This window comes from Tinamus guttatus, unplaced genomic scaffold (assembly GCF_059628265.1).
Source record: "Tinamus guttatus ecotype Peru unplaced genomic scaffold, ASM5962826v1 Tinamus_guttatus_pri_ptg000327l, whole genome shotgun sequence".
Taxonomy (NCBI): domain Eukaryota; kingdom Metazoa; phylum Chordata; class Aves; order Tinamiformes; family Tinamidae; genus Tinamus; species Tinamus guttatus.
In genome coordinates this window covers 2,101,011-2,121,802 of record NW_028288861.1, presented here as the reverse complement: position 1 = coordinate 2,121,802, position 20,792 = coordinate 2,101,011, and the positions used below count along the sequence as shown (strand labels likewise).

The following is a 20,792-nucleotide window of genomic DNA, read 5'->3' as shown; positions in this document are numbered from 1 at the left end:
AGGTTCCACCTATGTCTCTGAGCCTGCTTTAATGAAAACAGTGGTAAAACTTTCGTTGATTTTCCAGGGAAGACCAAAGCTCCAGGGGATCCTGCTAGCTCCGAAATAAGAGTTCTCTGCCAGATATAAAGCTTGAGCATACTCACTGTTGCAACTGAAAGCAACATGGCAAATCCTGGCCATCATCTCAATTATTCACTTTGCTAAAGTGCGTATCTTCCACACTCCTGCGAAAAAGTATTTCCCGGTGCAAAAGGAGAAAAAAAAAAAAAAAAAAAAAGGTAAAGTCCTGCAACAATTGAGGCTTTCAGGAGTTGGTCTGAAGCCAGAAAATTCACTATCAAGGTGAGAGCAAACAAGTCTTTAAAACAGTATCGGAGCCAAAGATTTCACCTCCATCCGAAAGATCAGAAGTTACAGAAGTTTTGATCAGAAGATCAAAAGATTAACGTCACCAGACCTAAATACATCAAACAGAAACCCGATGGGATCAGAGCAATTGCCATCTCCCAAGGACACCTGATATTACCATAAAGCATCTAAAAATAAGGGAGAAAAAAGCATAATATTAAAAACACCTTTATTCATACAAGGTTGACTTGGTCACATATTATGAGGCATCATTAACAAGCTAAAAACGACTTTGCTTAATTCCAACAATGTTGCTTAATGCTAACATAAAGCACAGCCATGATCAATTATTTTCTTTGCCCTCTGCTGGATGGAATTTGTGTTTTGATCGTAATTTATTTCTTTTAAACTGTTAGCTCAGCCAGGATGTTATATGCATGACTTCATTTCCAGGTAAATCCACCACAGGTACTAAAATCAGAGCTGGCGTCTTCTTGCCCAAATGTTGTTCAAGATATTCTTGCAGTCCTGAAATAGAAACAAAACAATTCATGAATCCCCTTTGCCTCACTGAATGTCATTTTCTCGGTGACAATTGTGCCATCTCCAAGTATGTTTTTGAAAAGTAGTATGGAGTCACAAGTAATTTATATTAGTATTATTATTATTAGTTTATACAGAAGGAATCAGCACCAGCTCCTACCTCCTAACCAGCCAACCTGGGACCAACTTCACATGTTGCTCTTTAAGAGCACGTTGCTCACCCTTGAGTGAGTGGCCCATTTCTTACCACAGAAACACAAACTGTCTGTAAAGATGGAAGGCAGGTAGCAAAGATAGATAAGGATTAATGCTGCTGATACACCTGGTATTGATCCTTAGTAAGGATAATAAATACCAGTTGAAATTCAGTTCTTTGTAATCTTTGGTATTTGGATGCTTTAGCTGCACATAACTGTCTACAAGTGAAAACCTGTGCTCAGGTCTCACTGAGATACATCAATGTACCAAAGTTAAAATGGGATATTTTAAAAAAACATTGTGAACATGATTTCTATTTGCAATCAGGGGAAACATGCTGCATTGAAGATACAATGGAGGGAGTCCAGGGACAGCAACGTACATGACTGCAGATCTAGATTTACAAAGAGAATCAAGCTACAAAATACATGCAGTGTAGTCATTGATGGCTCTAAAGGGGCTATTATAAGACAGAAGTTTACAAATTTCAAGTCCATTATGGGAAGAGAATTGGTAGTGGAGAAGATCTAACTGGGAGAATAATGGAAGAAAACTAAAGAACTGAAAATTTAAAATGAGCACCAAAATATTCCTGGACATGTCACAATCCCAATGGACATGCTGGAAATTCACAAAGAAACTGTTTAGAGAAGACTGAAGAAAGGTCTCCAAATAATCCTGCAAAAGAGACTTTCCTAATGATGGGAAATGGGCTGCGTGATTTTGGTTTTGATAAGTTATTTCTGTCTGTAGCTTCTGTGATGATAGCAATGCTTTATAACACTAAGCATTCTTGGCTAGAGCGGGTGTAAAGAGGGCAGAACTTGAAAAGTGTCAAAGATTTTTTTTTCCCTCCCTGCCTGTGAAACTGTGAATATGCAGTTCAGGCAAAGTGTTATCTCGTATAGATAAAAGAGGAAATTTGCTATTGTATTTACAGAGGCTAGCACTGTTCTGTTGTTACTCCCCAGCAGGAGCAGGAATTCATGTAGGAATGGAAATGTTACCTATGAAACATTGCAAAGACAGTAGCAGTCTCCTGAAATTCTGCTGTTTTGTATTAACATCACTGACGTGAGGGATGAGAACAGACAGAGGTGAGCCTAAGATCAATAGTCACCTCCGAGGTCAGAGGACTTCATGTTCTGGGTAATAAGCAACCCTGTCTATGCAGCTCGGATATTCAGCAGTGACTAACGAAGCCTCAGCTAATATTTTCACTCTCAGCTTTGGTTTCAGGGAATTTCACAGTTATGCTGGCTCAGAAGGCAGTAGGTGGAAGTGGGTAAGACCATTTCACCTCAAAAACCACCAATTACACCCAATTAAAACTGCATTCCATTTTCTATTAGAAACTGTGAAAATCTCTATCTTTAACTTTTTCACAGACTTAAGAGCTATGAAACGGTGCTAAATCATAATAATAAAACCAGGCATTATTTTCAAAGGAAAATTTGAAAATAAGGCTATCTGGAAATTAAACTGCATTCTTTTGCTTTTTGAGATGGGCAAAATGGCCATAAATCTTTACATCTGAGCATTCCTTGCTAGACCTGACAGGCAGAAAGAGCCCCCTTTGTAGAAGACCACCACCTTTCCAACTGCAAGTACAAACTGCCACAGCAAAGCCTACAAATGTAACTGAAATATGGATGGAAATCTGGGGCATACACCTCTAAATGTTTTATTATACATGTAAATCAAATAGCTTTATATGAAAACATTCTGCTTTAGATCTACATCTTTATACATTTTAGAACTTGCGGAGAAGAGACTGCTCATTCACAGACCAGATTATCTAGAAAACTAAAATTGCACTCCAAGATATCACAGAAGACAATGCACAATTAGTAAATCTGTGTCAGACTGTGTAATCACAGCTGATACAGTGCAAAAATTGACAGCCATATCCTTTACCTTTTATAAATAAAATGTGAGTTAGCCCTCCACTGCTAATTGCCCATGTTTGACTATGTGACACTAATAAAGATATAACATTTTTTTTTGCTTCTGCAAATTATGTTTTTAGATAAACAAGAGTCTGAGTCAGCAGTAGGATTTTTTTGAAGTATTTCTTTGTTTAAATATGGTTAAGATTCCAAATACAAATACTCTAAGAGTTGATCTTCCATCTGATCCGACGTGCAAAGGACGGAGGTGGGGGCACAGTGAGATTGCTTCCTGGACGGACCTTAACAGGAGTCACATGGGATTGGGACCACTCTTAAAATCATTTAATGTGCCCTCATACAGAATATTCCTTAAAGCACAAACACAAAGAGCTGAGTAGTGCGCCGCAAACAAGCAGTCTGTTTGGGGTGTGCTTTCATTTCTCATGTCTGTCAGCATTAATTATTATTACTATCTGAAATTTGCCGAAAGCAGGGAAGCTTCATAGGGTGGAGAGGTAGGATGGAGAGCTCTGCTCCCCGCCAGAGAGGTTTCGTAGGCACGTGGCATAGGTTGTATATGCAGTGTCCATCTCCACTGCTATGATTTTATTCTCTTTAGCTTGGCACAGCAGAGGGAAGCATGTGGAGATGAAGAGAATGGCAGCCTAGAATGAACGAAAACTACTAAAAGCCTTTCCCTCTCTCACTAAAACTTCTGGCAATATTATTTATTCCTGCCATTCCCTTTTCAGAACATGGTAATAATGAGATCAATAGTACAGCGATCCTTCACACTGACCTGAGAGTCCTTCCATAGAACAGGTCACAATTTAAAATCAGAAGCTATTATTCCTAATGGTGCTTTTCATGCTTAGTAGATAGAACAATGTCCTGGAAGCTCTTACAGGGTCACTGAAAATGATTAAGGAAACGTTTATTACACCTAGGTTTTCACTGACTTCAGTAGGGTCTCCGTACCTGTGTGAGGCCACACAACACACCTGCATGCTGGCAAAATCAGGCCCTTGTTATTGCTGACATACCCTGTTCCACTGGCTATTTGCAGGTGGAGAGTAATCTAATAATCATAGTGAAAAGGAAAATGGTAACAAAAAGAAAGATCATATTTAGCCTAGTACATAAAAAAAAAAAAACATTTTGATATTACAACTACTATCGTTCCTTCATTTTTTAACCAAAAGATATTGTTGTATCTCTTAGCGAAGGTCTTTTAATCCCTGAGCTAATAAAGCTCCCCACTGCTTCAGCTGCACGGATGTGACATGCAGCGTGTTCCTGGAAAAGATGCGTCACAGGGGATCTGGTTCCTAACAGTTGACTCAGAGTCCCAGTCCCCAAAGATGTGCCCCTGGTGTGCAGAGCACTTAACCCTTCGACCAGGACCAACATGACTATTCACAAATTATTGATGTCCCTAAATCCCTGGCAGATTGCAGACAGTTCTTGTCTCCCTTGAAGCCAAAGCATATGGCCACTAATGGAATGGATTAAAAAATACACGTACACATTCAAGGCCCTGCCACATGAATGTGAAGCCACAGATATGGTAGAAGGTGATTGAACGGGACTGAACACTGTTAAATACATGATTAGCCTGTTGTTATGGATCATTTCCATTGATCTATATACAGTTTCACAGCATAGTTTAATTAAAACTGTCTGGAACAAGCATCTTCCTTAAACGATCAGGCAGTGCAGTGAAAAAGTGAAACATTAGGAACTGGAGACCTCCTGCCCTTTTCTTAAATATCCAACTGGCTGTCTCTGTGGCTTATAGCAATAGGCAGGAAAATGCTTTTAAACAAGTATGTGTTTTTACTGCCTCTTATGAGGCTAATGTGCCAGAGAAATCAGTTCAGGATTTCTTTCAAATTTTACTAGATTAGGTTCTTATTTTTTACAGGAAGGTATTAACTGAAATGGAGTGAGTGAATTGTACTGATTCTGTTTTAAAAACTGACATTTAGCTACATCATTTTATATTAAGTACAAGAACAAATCTACTAAATAAAAATATACTCTTTGCAATATAAAGATGATTTTGTTATTTTTTTTTCTTATAACTTTGATTGTAACATTTAAGATTTTAAATGAAAAAAATGTAGACGTCATACATAGCCCTACTTTGTCTTTTCATAAAATCCTTTATTCTTAATTATATTGTCCAAAGTCAGTCATGTTGGCCATTTTCCTGTAGAGACTGAGTCAATATTGCTCTACCTATAGGAATAACTGAAGCAAGCTTTTGAAAAGAGTAGTGCTTCCACTCTGAAACTAAGTACAGTAGTTAGAGATTGAAAAAGGCTAAGCACCTATCAGGCCCAGGGAAAACTCGCCAAAGAGAGGTTATCCCATGCTTTTATAAATTCTTCTAAAATTTTAAAATTTGATGCCAGTTTTGATTTTTTTTTTATCGGGTGGGAAATACTCCTTTATATTTTTGAATTTGACAATAATTAAACACGGGAGGATGGAGATAGAACATGCTGCAGAAGCCAACTACTCCTGACTGTTCATCCAGGCTACTGCAATAATTTCCCTTAGTCCTTCAGGTTTCCAGCAACTTACAGTCGGCCTTTGACTATTTATTCATAACAACAGGATAGAGATGATTTGGTCTCAGATTTTTTTCTGAGTAAGAGTTAACTAGCTACTTGGACCTGTGGGGGAAATTTCTTGCCGTAGAAAGGGAAACAGTAGGGATTTGGGTAAGGCTGCGAAACTCAATTTTAGCCTGTGATAATGCCAAGTTCATCTTTGAAACTACAACACATAAAGCAAAAAAATATTAACGTTCCAGGCCACCTAACTTTGAAAATCCAATGTAGAGCAAAGACTTCTCGAGTTTCTCTAGAGCAAAGTCTCTCCCATCTTTCAAAATCAACATTTGGTGAATGGTTAATTTTGTGTGGTAAATAAGTAACAATGTTTGTTTTTAAGAAATAAAAATGCATTTGTCTTGCACCTACGGACTCTTTTAAACTGCACAGTTCTCTCCTAATTGAAGGTCTTCTTGCTGATCACGTCAAACTAGTTTTAGCTGTAAGAATTAAAATGTCATTACCAAGTAAGCACACAACAGATGAAAATATAGCCTGTACTTGAAGCAGTAATGCCAATGTTTGCCCGTTCCTTCACCTTGCCCCTCACAGCAGAGAACATTGCAGCCTGCAGCCTCTTCTGGGAGGGATGTGTTTATCAGCACCCAGGCTGGTAGGACTCAGTGCCTTCTGGTGGCAAAATCCTGTGAGGTGTAGGCACAGATATGTACACAACAGGCTAGCACTTCCCAGGGCAGAACACTCACCAAACAAAGTCTTCGACAGCAAAAAAAGAGCTGTTGTAAAGAGAAGCTATTTCACTGCTAGTGCTGTTTGTGCGGAGGACTCCTTTGGAAGCTGCCCCTAACCTGAAAAGGCCGCTCCAGCAACGTCTTCACGCAGGCAGTGGAGAGGGGCATCCACCCTGGGGTGACCAGCTCAAAGGGAACCCCAGAGTGGCTGGTCCCCTGCCCATCTCACCAGCTTCTTGCTGTTCCTCTTTGCTGAGCCGGGAGTGGGTGGGAAGAAAGGAAGCGTTCGCTCCTCATCAGAGAAGGTATCAACATTACGGGAACTTTGCTTTTCTAGAGCTGAGTCATTTGGCTGAGTAACGAGGCAAGTTTTTTTTACATGATAGCTAATACATTTTTTAGCATTTGAAAGAAAATTAGTAGACAAAAACATTATTTTTAGTGCAGGTTCAATTGCGGGCCTGTCAGCCTTGGCAGTACATCTCTTTTATCAAGCTGCCAGGATACCTTGTTTTGTTTTCAGAGCAAAGTTTGCTTAAAGACTGATTTCAGAAAAGTTACTCATTGTGGGTGTTAATTAAAGCTTCCTGGACTCTGCAGGATTTAGCTTATGATCCTTTTTACTTACTAAACCCTGTAATTCAAGTTACATGAGGATGGATATGAACCAGCCCTTTTCTATTCTTCTGAAGGCCTGTTCAACACAGATCATCAAAGAATTTCTCCCCTTTCCTTCTCTGCTAATTTCTAATCTTTCTTCTTTCTTAAAGAAAATGAAAAATAGCATTTCACACCTGCAAAGAATTTTAAAACTGATGAACTGAGACACATCCTTAGAGCTAAACATTAGGAAATCTCTGCTTCTAGGCAATGTCCTCAGTGATAAGGTATACTTTACATTTTGGAAAAAACAGCTAAGCATCTATTCCCTTCCTCTGTAGTTTTCTAGGAGGGGAGTACTGTCATTCTATAAGAAAAAGTCCATGGCACTTCTCCCCTTCAGCCCAGATAGGAGGGAAGAGAATCCTTTTGCCTTTCTTCTGTTGTCACAGTAAGGAACAGGCCAGCTACTGGCTCAGAAATCTTAAAAATGTGCTTGGGAAAAATGAGACTTCTGAGTAGCTGGGGGTATGGATAGCAAAGTGAAGTTGGGTGTATACCTGATAGTGTAATACCATTGGTAATGAAATGAAAAAAATGAAAATGCAATTCAAGTACTGTGCAAAAAGAGACATAAAACCCAACCCAAAACAAAAGCTGACACAGAGTCCGTGGAGGATTATACTCAGCTGTGTCGGATATTTGAGACTAGGCTAGACAAAACATGGAACAATGAACTAAAGAGAACCAACCTGTGAAGGATTAGAGAAAACAACCAAAAACGGTTACCCAACTCTGCCTTACAGCTCTATTTTGCTGCAAGGAGAATAACTGAGGCTGGCTAAGGTAAAATATTTTAACTGTTCATGAATATCTTCAAAGAGTATCTCCCAAACTTCCTCCCAAGTGTCTAAACTTCAGCTTGGTTTGAAGGCTGGTGCGGAGCCTTCTGGAAGCTACCCTGCCCTCACAGCAGAGTGACAGACAGACCAGGAGGGCAGGGAGCAAACCAGCGACCACAACTACCAAATGAGATTTTCTCATACCAGTACTTATATCATTTAAAATTTCAATTTCAACTGTCTTTCTTAAGATATTTATGTACCACCTCATCTCTCTGTATATACAGATGTTACCTGGCAAAGCAGACAGCACCCGTCAAATCAGACATTTTATCAAGCACATCAGTGGCAAGTCATGGAAAGAAATGTGACTCTTTTAAAGATAAACAAATGTTGTTGAGCTCTTAAAGATAATATTGCTGAGCTCTTCAGCATATTAGTTATGGCTAATTCTCAGTAGAAAGAATTAAGATTTAGCACCATAATAATTCTTTCAAGCCACTGGCTATAGTTTAGAAAAGAGCAGCACAGCAGGAAAACTCCTTGCTTTGTGTTTCCAACTGTTCCATTTTTAGCAGTGTCCTACATACAGGTTGAGAATCAGCCTACACAAGGTTATAAATGTGCCCTTTTGTTGAAAATGTCATTAACCTTCTGCACTAAATAAAGAAACACTTAAACATACCCTTCCAGTGCTCGCACTGGGGTAGGTCTAAATGCATTTTCCAAGAGGAGGGAGGGCTGAACTTCCCGAGTACAACTGCTGAGGGAAGAACTTGTGTTTTTTCTAAAGCCATGACAGAGTGCAAAGACCACAAGCCTATCTGCTCTCTCTACTATCTTTCAACCATATAATTCTCCATCTCTTTAAGGGGTGGATGGTTATTGAGTTTGTACGCCAGCTGTGCTCAATATCTCCAGGGAGGACACAGTACAATGATACGATGTGGGGATGAGTCATGAATGGTGGCAGATTATTGCAAATATATAAAACAGTATGGACCAGCATTTCAAGAGGCATCTAAGAACATGCTTCTCGGTATTTGTAAGCATTTGCTTGCTTACGGAGTGACCAGAGTGTAGCTGTGTAGACACAGAAAGCTGCAGGATGCACTGGAGGCTCACGCACACTTCTTCCCTGCGCAGCAACAGAAAAACGTGCACTTCTTGGATTTATTTATTTTTTTCAGTTTAATTGAAGCTTGGTGTGAAAATGATCAACTGCAGCAGCACCTGTGCAGTAACGCTGCACTGCGGTTCCCCCGGCGCGGCTCCGGCCTCGCGCCCCGCGCTCCCGGCGCAGGTTTGGGAGCCAGGGACAGTTGGCGGCTCTGCCCCCCAGGTGAGGTTGGGAACGCGGCGGGGCCCTGTGTGGGAAGCTCGGCTGTGCCTGCTGGTAATTCAGGAACTTTTATCTCCAGGGCTGTCAATCTGGCACCTTTCACAAGTGTTAAATTCACTTAAGTATATTTTTTAAGAAGCTGTCATGAGACATACTGAAGCAAATATGTCCTTCAGTGGTTACACATGGACTCGGTTGTAACAATGTTTGTTAAGTGCTTTGACATCCCCAACTGATATGTTTGGTACAACTTCCACATTTATTCGTCTATTCAGCTCTGCTAAATAGTTTCTAAAAACCTATGGGTTTAAGAAATATCTCGTTGGACTCAGTGCATCCAAAGAGCTACATCTAACCGTGAAGAAATGCTTATATAACTGGTGAACATTGCATACATCTACTAGTGGGAGAGTTTAGCCTGCATATAATGGAAAAGGTTTCTAAAAAGATTTTGTGAAAAATATCTTTAAATTGGGTACATAGAAGATCATATGTTACATGCTATATGTCAAATTAAGCTGTGATTATTTAAAATAATGCTGATGGAATAAGCTAGGCCACATTCTCAACCGTTGTAAGTTGTAGATATGCTAATTTACACCTGCTGAGGAGCTGGCAGAGTATATTACATATTTATATATAGTATCATGTGCAAACTAGTGAGGTTATTTCTAGATGTTTACTGTTATAATGAGCTCTGAAACTTTAAATCAATCTGCTGCACTAATGTAAACAACATACCGCAACAAAACCAGATAGAAGTGCGCTAGAACACATTAAATACATTATTAGGTCGATGCAGGTCATTCATATTGATCCAAGTCTGACTTCATAGCAGTTTAATCCAAGCTGCCAGGAACAAAAGACAAAGGGTGGTCATGACATTCACTGCCTTTCATCATGAGGTCACTGAATTCATCCTAGGATGAGTTTACAAGTGACTAAAAATTCATTGCTATTCCTGTACTACAGTATCTGACATCTTATGTGAAATCAGTTGGAGCGAGGTAAAAAAGAAGGATAGACAAATATCTACACTCGGGACAAAACCCAGGAAATACTGACGCTGGAGGTTGCTGATGCTCCACCTGCCAGTTTGCAGGCTTCTGATAGCCACACAATTACTTCCTTCCGATCTGGCAGATTTACATTAATTGGATTTTTATCCTGTGTAGCAAACACTTGGATACCAGCACCCTCTTACTTCCCACAGTCAAGGAAGAAAAGGAGATGAAAATCTTTTGTTCCTCCTCAGGGCCTCCCAGGAAGACGAATAAACCTCACTGCTAGTGCTCCTGTAACAGGAGCTCCGAGTTCGTTCCAGATTTGGGAACAGGGGACTAGGAGAGTTACGCAACTGTATCAGTATACAGCAAAATGAAAGAAAAAGGCCTGAAATGTGTCCATATACTGATGTGAGCTGAAAATTATTTTTTCCTCTAATTCAGAGTTATTAATAGCATCTCTTAGAAAAGTCTTCAGCAAGACTTATGTGTCATTTCATCAGGCACTGTACAAACACTAGGCAGCAGACAAGGTCTGCCACAAAGAGCTTACGAACAACATAAAAACACCCAAGGCAGCAAGAGGCAAAGCAGGACAGATAGGCACAGAAAACTTAAAACTGCAGGTGATTTGTGAAAATTTGTGGAAAGTCCAGCAACTGACCCGGGATTCTGACCCAGCGTCCTCATGAGGGCACAGCACCACCAGCACCATGGCCACACACTGACATGTCGCTTTGCCTGGACTGTCTCTGGATGTCTGGAAGTGAAAATCCCAGTCCCAGGAAAGCTCTGCTGCGGGGGTCCCACCGGCTCGGCTCGCACAGCTTTGCTGTTCTGAGGCCTCTGACAGCCTCCACCAGTGTTAACAGCTGGGGTTGTCTAATGGATATCTGACAGTTACCTGTAGGGTCTATGTCACAATAGACAACTGTACACGCCAATTGGCTACCCAAGCTACTGTCTTATGATTGTTTAAAAAATTATGTACTCTGTGCCACTATCTATCTACAATGACAAAAAATTATTACACAAATCTAATAAAAGACAAAATCGCTAAAATACATGGGTCTAAAAACCTGTTTTAAAAAGCTTTTAGGGAAGACCTTTTATAATTATACAAATTGTGCTGCCTTGTAAATTTTTGGGCTTATAGGAATATGGGTACAGTGCACAGCATAGTATGGAGAAGCACGGCAAAGCTGCTCAGATGTGTCCCCTGCTCCAGGGTGCTGCTGGGCACAGCTGGGGATTCCAGCCGGTGGGTCAGCATCACCCACAGGTGAGGAGTCAGCTGGCAGCATCCGTTTCACCCGTTGGAACACCGGCTCTTTGGAAAGGAATTTCTAGTACTGGATCCTTAGGCCACATCTCCACTAACAGCTATGCTAGCTCAAACAGACACGGGCTTAATGAAACCAAAAACGCTCAGAAAGAAAACAGATGTGATGCTTTAATCACTTTTAAGAAATATGAAGTGTGAGTGATGGAAAGGTGACCTTTATCTTTCCCACAAACAGAAGGGCAGCCTATAAGGCACAGAGAAAAGTGATTTTGATGTCTCCTCGTACCTACCTCTGAAAAGATGTGATCGGTGGTATGCGATCTGGTTTTAACAATGTTGCAGTACTGCTAGAGGGATATAAACAGTCCAAGAAGAGATGACAGTTTTAAAGTAAAGCAAAGATGCCACACAGCCCTTTCTTTGGTCAACACTGATACTTTATGCCATGGGCCTTAACTTGTCAGGGAATATCATACCCTCTGCATTGCAGAATATGGTAGTGAAAAGGACAGGCTACAGAGAGCTATCAAATCTGTTCAGAGAGAGGCACTATTCTCCCAGAGTATCATCACTGTCATAGTCTTATCAGTATTTTCTACACTACATCAGTTGAATGAGTCCGTCTTTCTTTAAAGTTTCACTTGCAAGGTTGTTTTTCAATTGCACCATTGGTAGAAAGATTCATTCCCCTTCTGCCTTTTGTGGAGGCATATGTGTCTAGAGAGTAAGGTCATAAAACCTGCTCAGCCTAGCTCTGTTTTCACTCCATCACTCTGGAGGGCAGAGCAAACTCATCCACAACCTGCTGCAAAAGCATATGGGGTCATTAAGGCCCTGAAGGATTTGGTAGGATGAAAAGGTAGAACAGGAAGGTGCTTAAGGTTTGTTGTTGTCTATTAATAACCTGGCCGGTTTCATTTTTGACTTATCAAGAGCAAAGAAGCAAAGAAAGGCGCACTAACTACATCTTGTCACGTCAGTATCTCATGCTAAATATACTTGTCCTCTCCTGTGTTGCAATTCTAGCAACTAGTTTGGGTAAATGTAGCATTTTCACACACTACTTGGATCTATAGCCTGATTTTAAGTTACTGGCATTTCTCTTTTCTGTAAGCAACACAGCAAAAAAAGTTTTAAAGTAATAATCTACTTAAAATATAATTTTTGGCTGTTCATTATTCCAGAATTCTAGCTTTCTCTTAGGGAAAATGAGTAAGTTTTATATCCACCAATCCTTAGCTTTGTCCCTGTTCTCATCTTTTTGACCTTTTAAGTATTTTTCTTTGCAGTCACATTTCTGCTGATTTGTTTGTAAATTCTAAATCCCATTTTACCTTCATTTTTCTTAAACTACTTGTCAAAATCCCTTAGCAAAACTTACTCACAATTTCACTCTTTGGGCCTATTGAAGATTTACAATATGCTAAACTGGGCAAAAACTCAGTAGAAATCATCACAATGTATTTTATACTTTACCATAATAATTTTTTCTGGCTCCATGTCAGTATAACTTTTTCTGCTTTTCACAATGGTTTACAACTTAAATAATTTAATACAACAGTTCTTACATTTTTATTGCAAGCTGATAAAACTTGTTCATAAGTCTCTGCCATGCAGTATATTAAACACACATGACAGCGAAGGGGAACTAATGGTTACTAAAAAAGCGATTCAGTCTTCACGTTCTGGCCGTGCCAGAAGGTGCCTCTGCTCCGCTTGCACAGGGCAGCTCTCGGCAGGATTTCTCGGAGGAGCTACCTTGTCGCGTGCAGTTCTCACTCCCTGGTATTTTGAAGCTGGAAAGCGGCGCTGGATTCGCGATCCCGGTGCAGGGGCACGCGCTCCCCCAGGCGGGGTGGCTGCTCCCCTCAGCGGGGCCGTCGCTGCCAGCGCCGCCAGCGGCAGCGGGGAGGCCTCGGCCCTGCTCTCGGGGAGGATTCGTCACGTACACAGGGGCCTGGTTGGTTTAATTTTGCACGTGCTTTACGCTCAGGGGGACCTTTGTAGAAGATGCTATTGCAGAGCATCCCTAAATAAGACTCTTTCTATAGTAAATTCTCCATCAAAATGAATGATTTTGGTTTTATCCATATCTACAAAGTAGCTCACTGGATATACATACGGGTACATAGCATACCACAGCCTGCTAATTTCAAGATTCCTTTGTTGACAATATACATCAAAAATTAAATTCTGATCTAAATTTATGGCAGAAGTAATTTTTTTTTACTGATTTGTAAATATATAGTCCTATAGCTAGACTAAACATTCTTATTTTTGAAATTTAGGGTAAAACTACAGCTAGCCGTGGAACAGATACTTCATGATCTATTGCTGTAAATCCTATTTTTGTAAATGTGCACAAAATACAACATAGTAAACGCTTCCCTCTGTGCCAAGACTTTTGGTAGACAAGAACACATCATACATCTTACAGAGATAAAATATTTCATTTTCTGAAGCCAGGCTTAAGAAAAATCTCCATGGGACATTTGTGATGGCTTGGCAAAAATAAAATATCTAATTAATTCCTTTAAATCACTTAACTGCATGGTCTTAATGTTGCTAACACAAACACTGTTTACTTTCTCTGCCTGTGTGATTAAGACTTCCTAGTAGAAATCAGCTTGTGATTTCTAAGAGATCAACACAGCCAGCTGAGAAATAGAATTTCCTATTCAATAAAAAGCCTGATAAGAGTGCAGACACATCAAAATTAGTTTCTGAACAGTGTTGCTATGATTTCAACCCCTGCCTACATGGATCACTCACTTTGGAGGGTGAAAGATCACAGATGCCTGCACGCTCTTAAGAGATCTGATTTTTTTTCCAACACCCTAATCATGCAATGCCAAAATGAATAATGGTGATAAAGATAACATTGGACAACTAGATTAAACTGTAAAAGTCATGACTGTCTTTTTTTTTTTTTCCCTGCAAAATAAAAAGCATACTTTAAAGTAATTGGAAAATAGGTATTATGGACAGCAAAAAAAGTGCAACTCAGTTTACTTTGATATCTTTTTCCTCCTCATTAAATATCTTGCCTAATCAAATTATTTACCTTTACATCTTTAAAACTACAAAAATAAGAAGAGCAATGGATTTTAAGAAATACATTCACCTTCTCCACTCCAGAGATGGCTGCAAGCCGGATCACAAATGTGCTGTACGTAGTCTTTTTTTTTTCCTACTTATTGCCTATCAGCTTAGAATCTGCCAGTCAGAATTCTGTTTCCAGTGGGATGATATGAATTGTGCTTTTGCTTCTGCATTTTTTTTATTTTCAAAGACCCAACAGTTAAACAAGATTGGGCATATTAGTAAGAAATCATTTTGAAAGGTGAAAAAAAAATTTAAGTAATAAGCAAGAAAGCATCCTTGTAGTTTTAAAAAGTAACTCCTTAGTGCCAGTTTGATGCAGAAAAATCAAGATTGCAAAATGTCTACAGAATTTCCCAAATGAAAATGTCTAACAGCCATCCATTACCGTCACTGCTTTTCCATACAGCAGACACCGAAATCAATATGCTGCACTGGTTCAGTAAATGTGTCTCTTAACAAGTTAATAAAACAGTGATCCCCACATAGTCTTTCCATCAAACTTTCATATAAAAAATGAGAATATTAAATGCACTAAGATAGGGAAGATCTGCTCCATTTGCTCTGCAATGATAATCTTTTACAAAAAAGGATTTTTATTATTAATTCTTTGCCTTCTGGGGATATTATAATTTCCTAGAATGTAAAAATGCCTTAAGCACAGCAATTTGCTGAGCTAGACTGAATTTCAAAATGTTTCAAATGAGCTGATAAACAACTGCATAATTAGCCATTATTAGATCCAGACTTTATATTGCAGATATCCAAGTGAACCATCCAATGGATAGGCAAATTGACGATATCATTTTTAAAACTAAGAGTCAGTGTCACGCTTTGACGTGCATCACAACTTTTCTTTTAAAGAATTAAATACCATACTGCTTATTTTTTCTTTAGAAATGCAGATTATTCTATCAACTAAATCCTTAGGGTCTTAATCACTGAACACATCCCTCTGTGTATGAATAATGAGGAGTTTACAGGCTGAACATAACTCATGCACCAAAAATGACTAGATTGAATGAGTAGTTTCTCCCCCCCCCCCTTTTTTTTTTAAATTTCAATTAGATAGCTTCAAACCCATTGTATAAACATGTTTAAGTCAAGGTCCAGTGTATTTCTTAGGCCTTGAATTCTGTAACTCTTTAATGAAATATGCTAATTAATCTTGCAAAATGGAAAATATAATCAGATATACTACAAAAAGTAAAGTGTAAAATTAATTTAGACACCATCATACTTATATAGTATTGTGGTATATTTTCAGTACCTTGGTATATACTTTTTTTCTATATAATTTTGCCATCAGGGAGTGGCTGAGAAATGTGGCAGCTAGATGGAAGAGGCACTGGGATGGCCATCTGAAATGTAGAATAAAATTACTAAATCAGTTTTTCCTTAAAGAAATGAGAAGTGGAACAGTTAACAGGGCAGATATCTAGTGACAGCTTTAGGTTTCAGCACTGATTCATCAATTCTTTTTTAAATTTAGGATAGAGTTCTTCCCAGTTAATTTAACCTTTTAAAAGCTATACATCTAATGTAAAGTTCCCTCTGTTTCTGGCAGTCCCTCAGAGGTGGGTGCCTCACAACCCCAAAGGCCTAGGTCATTAGGTTAAGAAACAAAAGAGTTAACTTATAGGCAGTTAGTTAGATTAATTTAACTTACCCTCAGTGTCCAGGGAACTGTGAATTGCACGACTTCTGTCTCCAATAGCAACACTGAACTGAGATGGACCTCTGGCTAATCAAATTATTACTGCAGGCAATTTCATCACATAGTCCCTTACACGAAATGACCAGCTACTCCGTCCTCCTTTAAATTCTTCTTGAATGCCTTTCCAGTCTCAAAACATTAGTTTCAAGTGGAAATATCACCAATGTCCATAACAAACTGTAAAGCCAAAGATGTAACTCTTCAAAGAGCAGAACGCTCCTGCTACCTCCTCAAATTGGAGAGCATCTCAAAATCGTGCCATTGGTCTGTACATTTACCATTGCCACAGGGCTGCATCTAGACTTTAGGCCAAGCTTAATTTTAAGTGTTGAAAACAAAAGAAGCTTTTCTTTGTCAGGTTAATTAAAACAAAGGAAGCTATTTCAGTCTGCTCAAGGATATGAATGACACGCATGTCAGTGGTGGGCCTGGTGGGGACAGTTTGGTGGACACAAAGGTAGTGAAATGAAAGCCCCATAGAACCTAATTTGTTATGCCGCAAGCACATAATATACATACTGTTAGGTAAGCTATATGCTTCTAGCCCTGAAGAATCACATTTCGCTAAGACTAATATATTGTTTCTGCTCTGGCAAATGTGATTATTAACTAAGGGTGACCAAGGAAACCTTCATCTGCCTTTGTAAGAGGGGCTACCTCAGTGATATCTTTCCCTACATTTATGGGATTACTACCACAGAAACCTTTTAAAGCATTAAAGAGCTAGGAAGAAGATTTTGATGGAGCAGCTAGCGACATTTTGTATTTCAGGGTTCAACTAAAAGCTCTGATAAATGGTTTTAAATGGTTGCACGCAGTGGCAGCATGACAGCAGTAAGTCTGGCTTGTAGCCCACAAGGACGTAACAGAACAGCGTTTAAGAAAAGCCATTCACACAGAAAACCACTTTCCCTCTAGATCGGGGACACTTCTCAGTGAATTATTACAACCTGTTTAGTTTAGAGACCGCTCTTCTTTCACATATTGTGCCCTCTATAGGTATTAGGTTCTATTATGATGATTTTAAATTGAACTTGTTAATTTGTTTTAAGCAAACACTATTTGTAAGAACTCAGTAAGAACTGCAATATTTGATTCCTAATTCTGGCTTGATTTCATTCATGCGTTTCATCTCTGCAGTGTCTCATCCATGACCTCATTTATTCTTTAAGCCCTATTTACTTACTCTGAAGGATTTACCTGATGCTTCAAATATGTTTAAATATTACTACTACTTAATCCTTCAACATCTAGGAAAACAAGACACACTGCAGTTAAGGAAACTGATCCGCAAGGAGGTGTGCTGTAGAAAAAGGATGGGTGAAGCTGGCCTTCAGTATACTTGTAAATTCCCAACAAGTTTTTGCCTACAATGATGACTAAAGGCAACATTTTCATCTTTCATCTAAAGATATTCTCCCACCTGCTTTTAGATCAAGAAGCGGACTCTGTAGGAATCCCTGAATCTAAAGCAACAAAGCTTTCCTATAAAGGAAGAATCTCCCACAGGACCATGACATGGTTTCTTTGCTTTGAAAAGTACATCTACTATAACAGTTGAAAATTTGGGCCCAGTTTGCCAGTGAAATCCCCAAGGCATTTTACTTCTGACTGAAGTTAGTAGCTGAAATCAAAGGGAACTTGAGACCTTAAAATCTCAGGATTCAGGGCCTGAAATCTTAAGAAAGGTATAAACTGATCTTAAAACGTGCTATCAAAATGATAGTGATCTAGAAGCATAGAAGCATACAGTCTTTCTACTGTAAATAGAGGGGGAATTATCCTCTCCTTCACCTCAGGAACTCTCGTTAGAAATTCCCTTGTCATTTATTGGCGCATGTCTGATAACATCTTACAGTATTTCCCATGCATGAGGAAAAGGATTCTTCCATTTGATCTGGTGCTGAAACCATTACCAAATAGTCTCAATTCAGTCATACATCCACTATCTATCAAAGATAGGTTTAATTTGGTTAAAGGATAACAACGTAAGATCACTATTCTGTGTTGCAAGTACAGCACAAATTAGTGAAAATGTTACTTAATTATATAGATTTTCTCCTGATAGAAAAAAAAAAAAAAAAAGATTGAGACCATAAATTCCATCAAGATCCCTTTTTTGGGGTCTAACATTAGGAAAAAATATCCACAAATTTATCATTTTTTGCAAAACAGAAAAAAAAAAGTATTTCAGGTTTCCTAGATAAAATAGCAAATATTTTATTTCTCTTATATAATACAGGTTTTATTTTAAAAATTAATAAAAAATATGTATTAAAATTTTACATTTACTATATTTAAAATTACTTCACTGCCTGACTTCATTCTGGGCTCATGAAAATACTTTTTCTCTACAACTCTTGATAACAGCACTGCAACATTAAGCAGTGGTTTATACACGCGGTTTATATGAAATACAAAATGCTGCTATGCTACCCAGTATAAAACTCATAAGCAAAAAGACAAATGAAGAGCTCAAGATTTATGTTGTCTCCTAACCCGTGCCTACGAATTGCTTAGGAGTCTGCTGGCTGGCGCAGGCAGAAACCCTCCTGACGCCTGCAGAGAAGGGCTGCAAGTAAGAACCGTACGGAAGAACAGTGCAGAGCACGATGACAGCTAGGAAGGGCTTTTGGCACGAACCACCTTCCAATGTAGACAGCCATAATTACCTCTATAAAAGACACTATATTGGCTTGTAGAACTCAAAGAAATTAACCTCACATTGACACCTACATTAAGAGATTGAAAGGGGACCACCGTGTTGACAGTCTTTGTTTCTTCTCACATTTTTTCCCTCTCATTTGGTTCAAGACTGATTAGCCATCAATCATCAAAAGGTCTAGTGCTTTCGACTCTGACAGTTCTCTGTCATCTTTTACATCAATAAAAATATCTTCTAAATAAGGTCATCCAACCAGAGTAGAGCAAAGCAGTTATGCTGCCTCCAGAGAACTCAAGGAACCACTGCTGTTAAAAGAGATTCAAGATAACTTCATAGAAAGGCCCAGTACTTTTTCTTCATTTCTTATGAATGTCAGAAAAAGCAACTGTCAGTTGCTCATATGCAAGCAGAATAGCACCAGTCAACAACAACAACAAAAAAGCCTGAATGTTGACAGTTAAGAATTTCTGCATTCATTTTGAAATATTATATGGTAAGAATTAAATGTTTCTATCCTGTATGATATGGAAAAATACAAGTTGGTATCTTCTGTCTATACTTGGAAGCATAATGGGAGTATGACTTTAATAATACTTTCTCATTCACTATTATTGCTTCAATATGAAGATCTGACAATGAGAAGAGGTGTACACAGTACACTTATACCACCAACTCCTGATAATGCTCCACTGGTTACTGTAATGTTACTATGAGCTCTCAGGGCACATCTTATTACTGCAACATATTTTAGATGAAATATGTTGGAAAGCGCATTATAATTTGGTGTAGAGTAAGTTCAGTAATTCTTAAAATGTTTTAAGTTTGGAAAAAGGTGGCAGACAGCAGCTTCTCAGAAAATAATATTATTTAAAAAATGACTATACTGAATTTTTCTTATTCTTCTCTTTTTCATGTTACAGAATGTCTTTTTCACATGTATAAAAACTCTCTTAAATCCTGGTCACCAGTTCTCTCAGAATAAACTTTATTGAGAAGTAAAGCAAGTCATATTCTTTTTGGAAGCCAGCTGGAGCCATTTTAACTAACTGCTAAACCAGAATTCTCCGAAGATGAGAAGTAGTTGAAATAGCAGGGAGGAGGACTGTCCTAAGGAAATAATTAACTGAGCAAAGCAACTGACTCTATGAACCATTTTGTAAAACAGTATCAATATATTGTGCAAGAGACTATTTCATGGGTGTATAACCTCACTACACACAGTCTACTACACTTCCAGCATTTCTATGCTAGTGTCTGCAAATAAAAGTACTTTATTTAAGAGACTCTTTTAAAACCATTGTTTACTCTGAGAATAACTTCTTCCTGTTTGATACAAAATACATCATTTTGCTACCCATTCATTTTCTTGCTTTCTGTGTCACAGTAAATTCTCATCTCATTGCCACAGAGGAAAAGCAACAACTAAAATCAGACCACAGAGAGTGAATGGCCAGAGCCTCTGTCACAAACTTAACCATCAGGGCCAATCCATGTTCTTCATCTAAACTTTTTAATTATCAATTTGCAAACTATGGGTAAGTTTCCTCCTTACTCAGCAAAGTGATTCATGCTAACCTATACAGCTATCAATAATTTTTAAACAGTAAACATGTGTGTGCTAAGTCCAAACCACATTCCCAAGTTTCAATAGTCCCATCACACCTATCACTCCGTGGCCACAATATAAATAGATATATATTTCATTGAACTGTATCTTTAAGTAACAATGAAATTTGCAACTAAGAGATACTGCTACCTATATGGTAAGAATATCAAGGAATCAAGTGAAAAATTCAACAAGATTTGCTAGAATGGTGATGATAAATAAAAGCTTATTAATTTCAACTTTGAGATAATTCTTTGCTACAGTAGATTGTATATTACCCTGGAAATGTCACTAATGCTGCATTTTATGAATTTTCAACAATCTCTGCATGG

At 38.6% G+C, this 20,792-nt stretch overlaps 1 protein-coding gene across 1 annotated transcript in view; it reads right to left on the bottom strand.

The window, feature by feature from the left end:
* Positions 1–710: 710 nt before the first annotated feature.
* DPH6 (diphthamine biosynthesis 6) overlaps positions 711–20,792 on the bottom strand; it is a 180,535-nt gene continuing 160,453 nt past the window's right edge. The window contains exon 14 of the mRNA XM_088529290.1: positions 711–879. Within this exon, the coding sequence (XP_088385416.1) occupies positions 764–879 (116 nt within the window). The 3' untranslated portion in view covers positions 711–763. The remainder of the gene's footprint in view (positions 880–20,792) is intronic.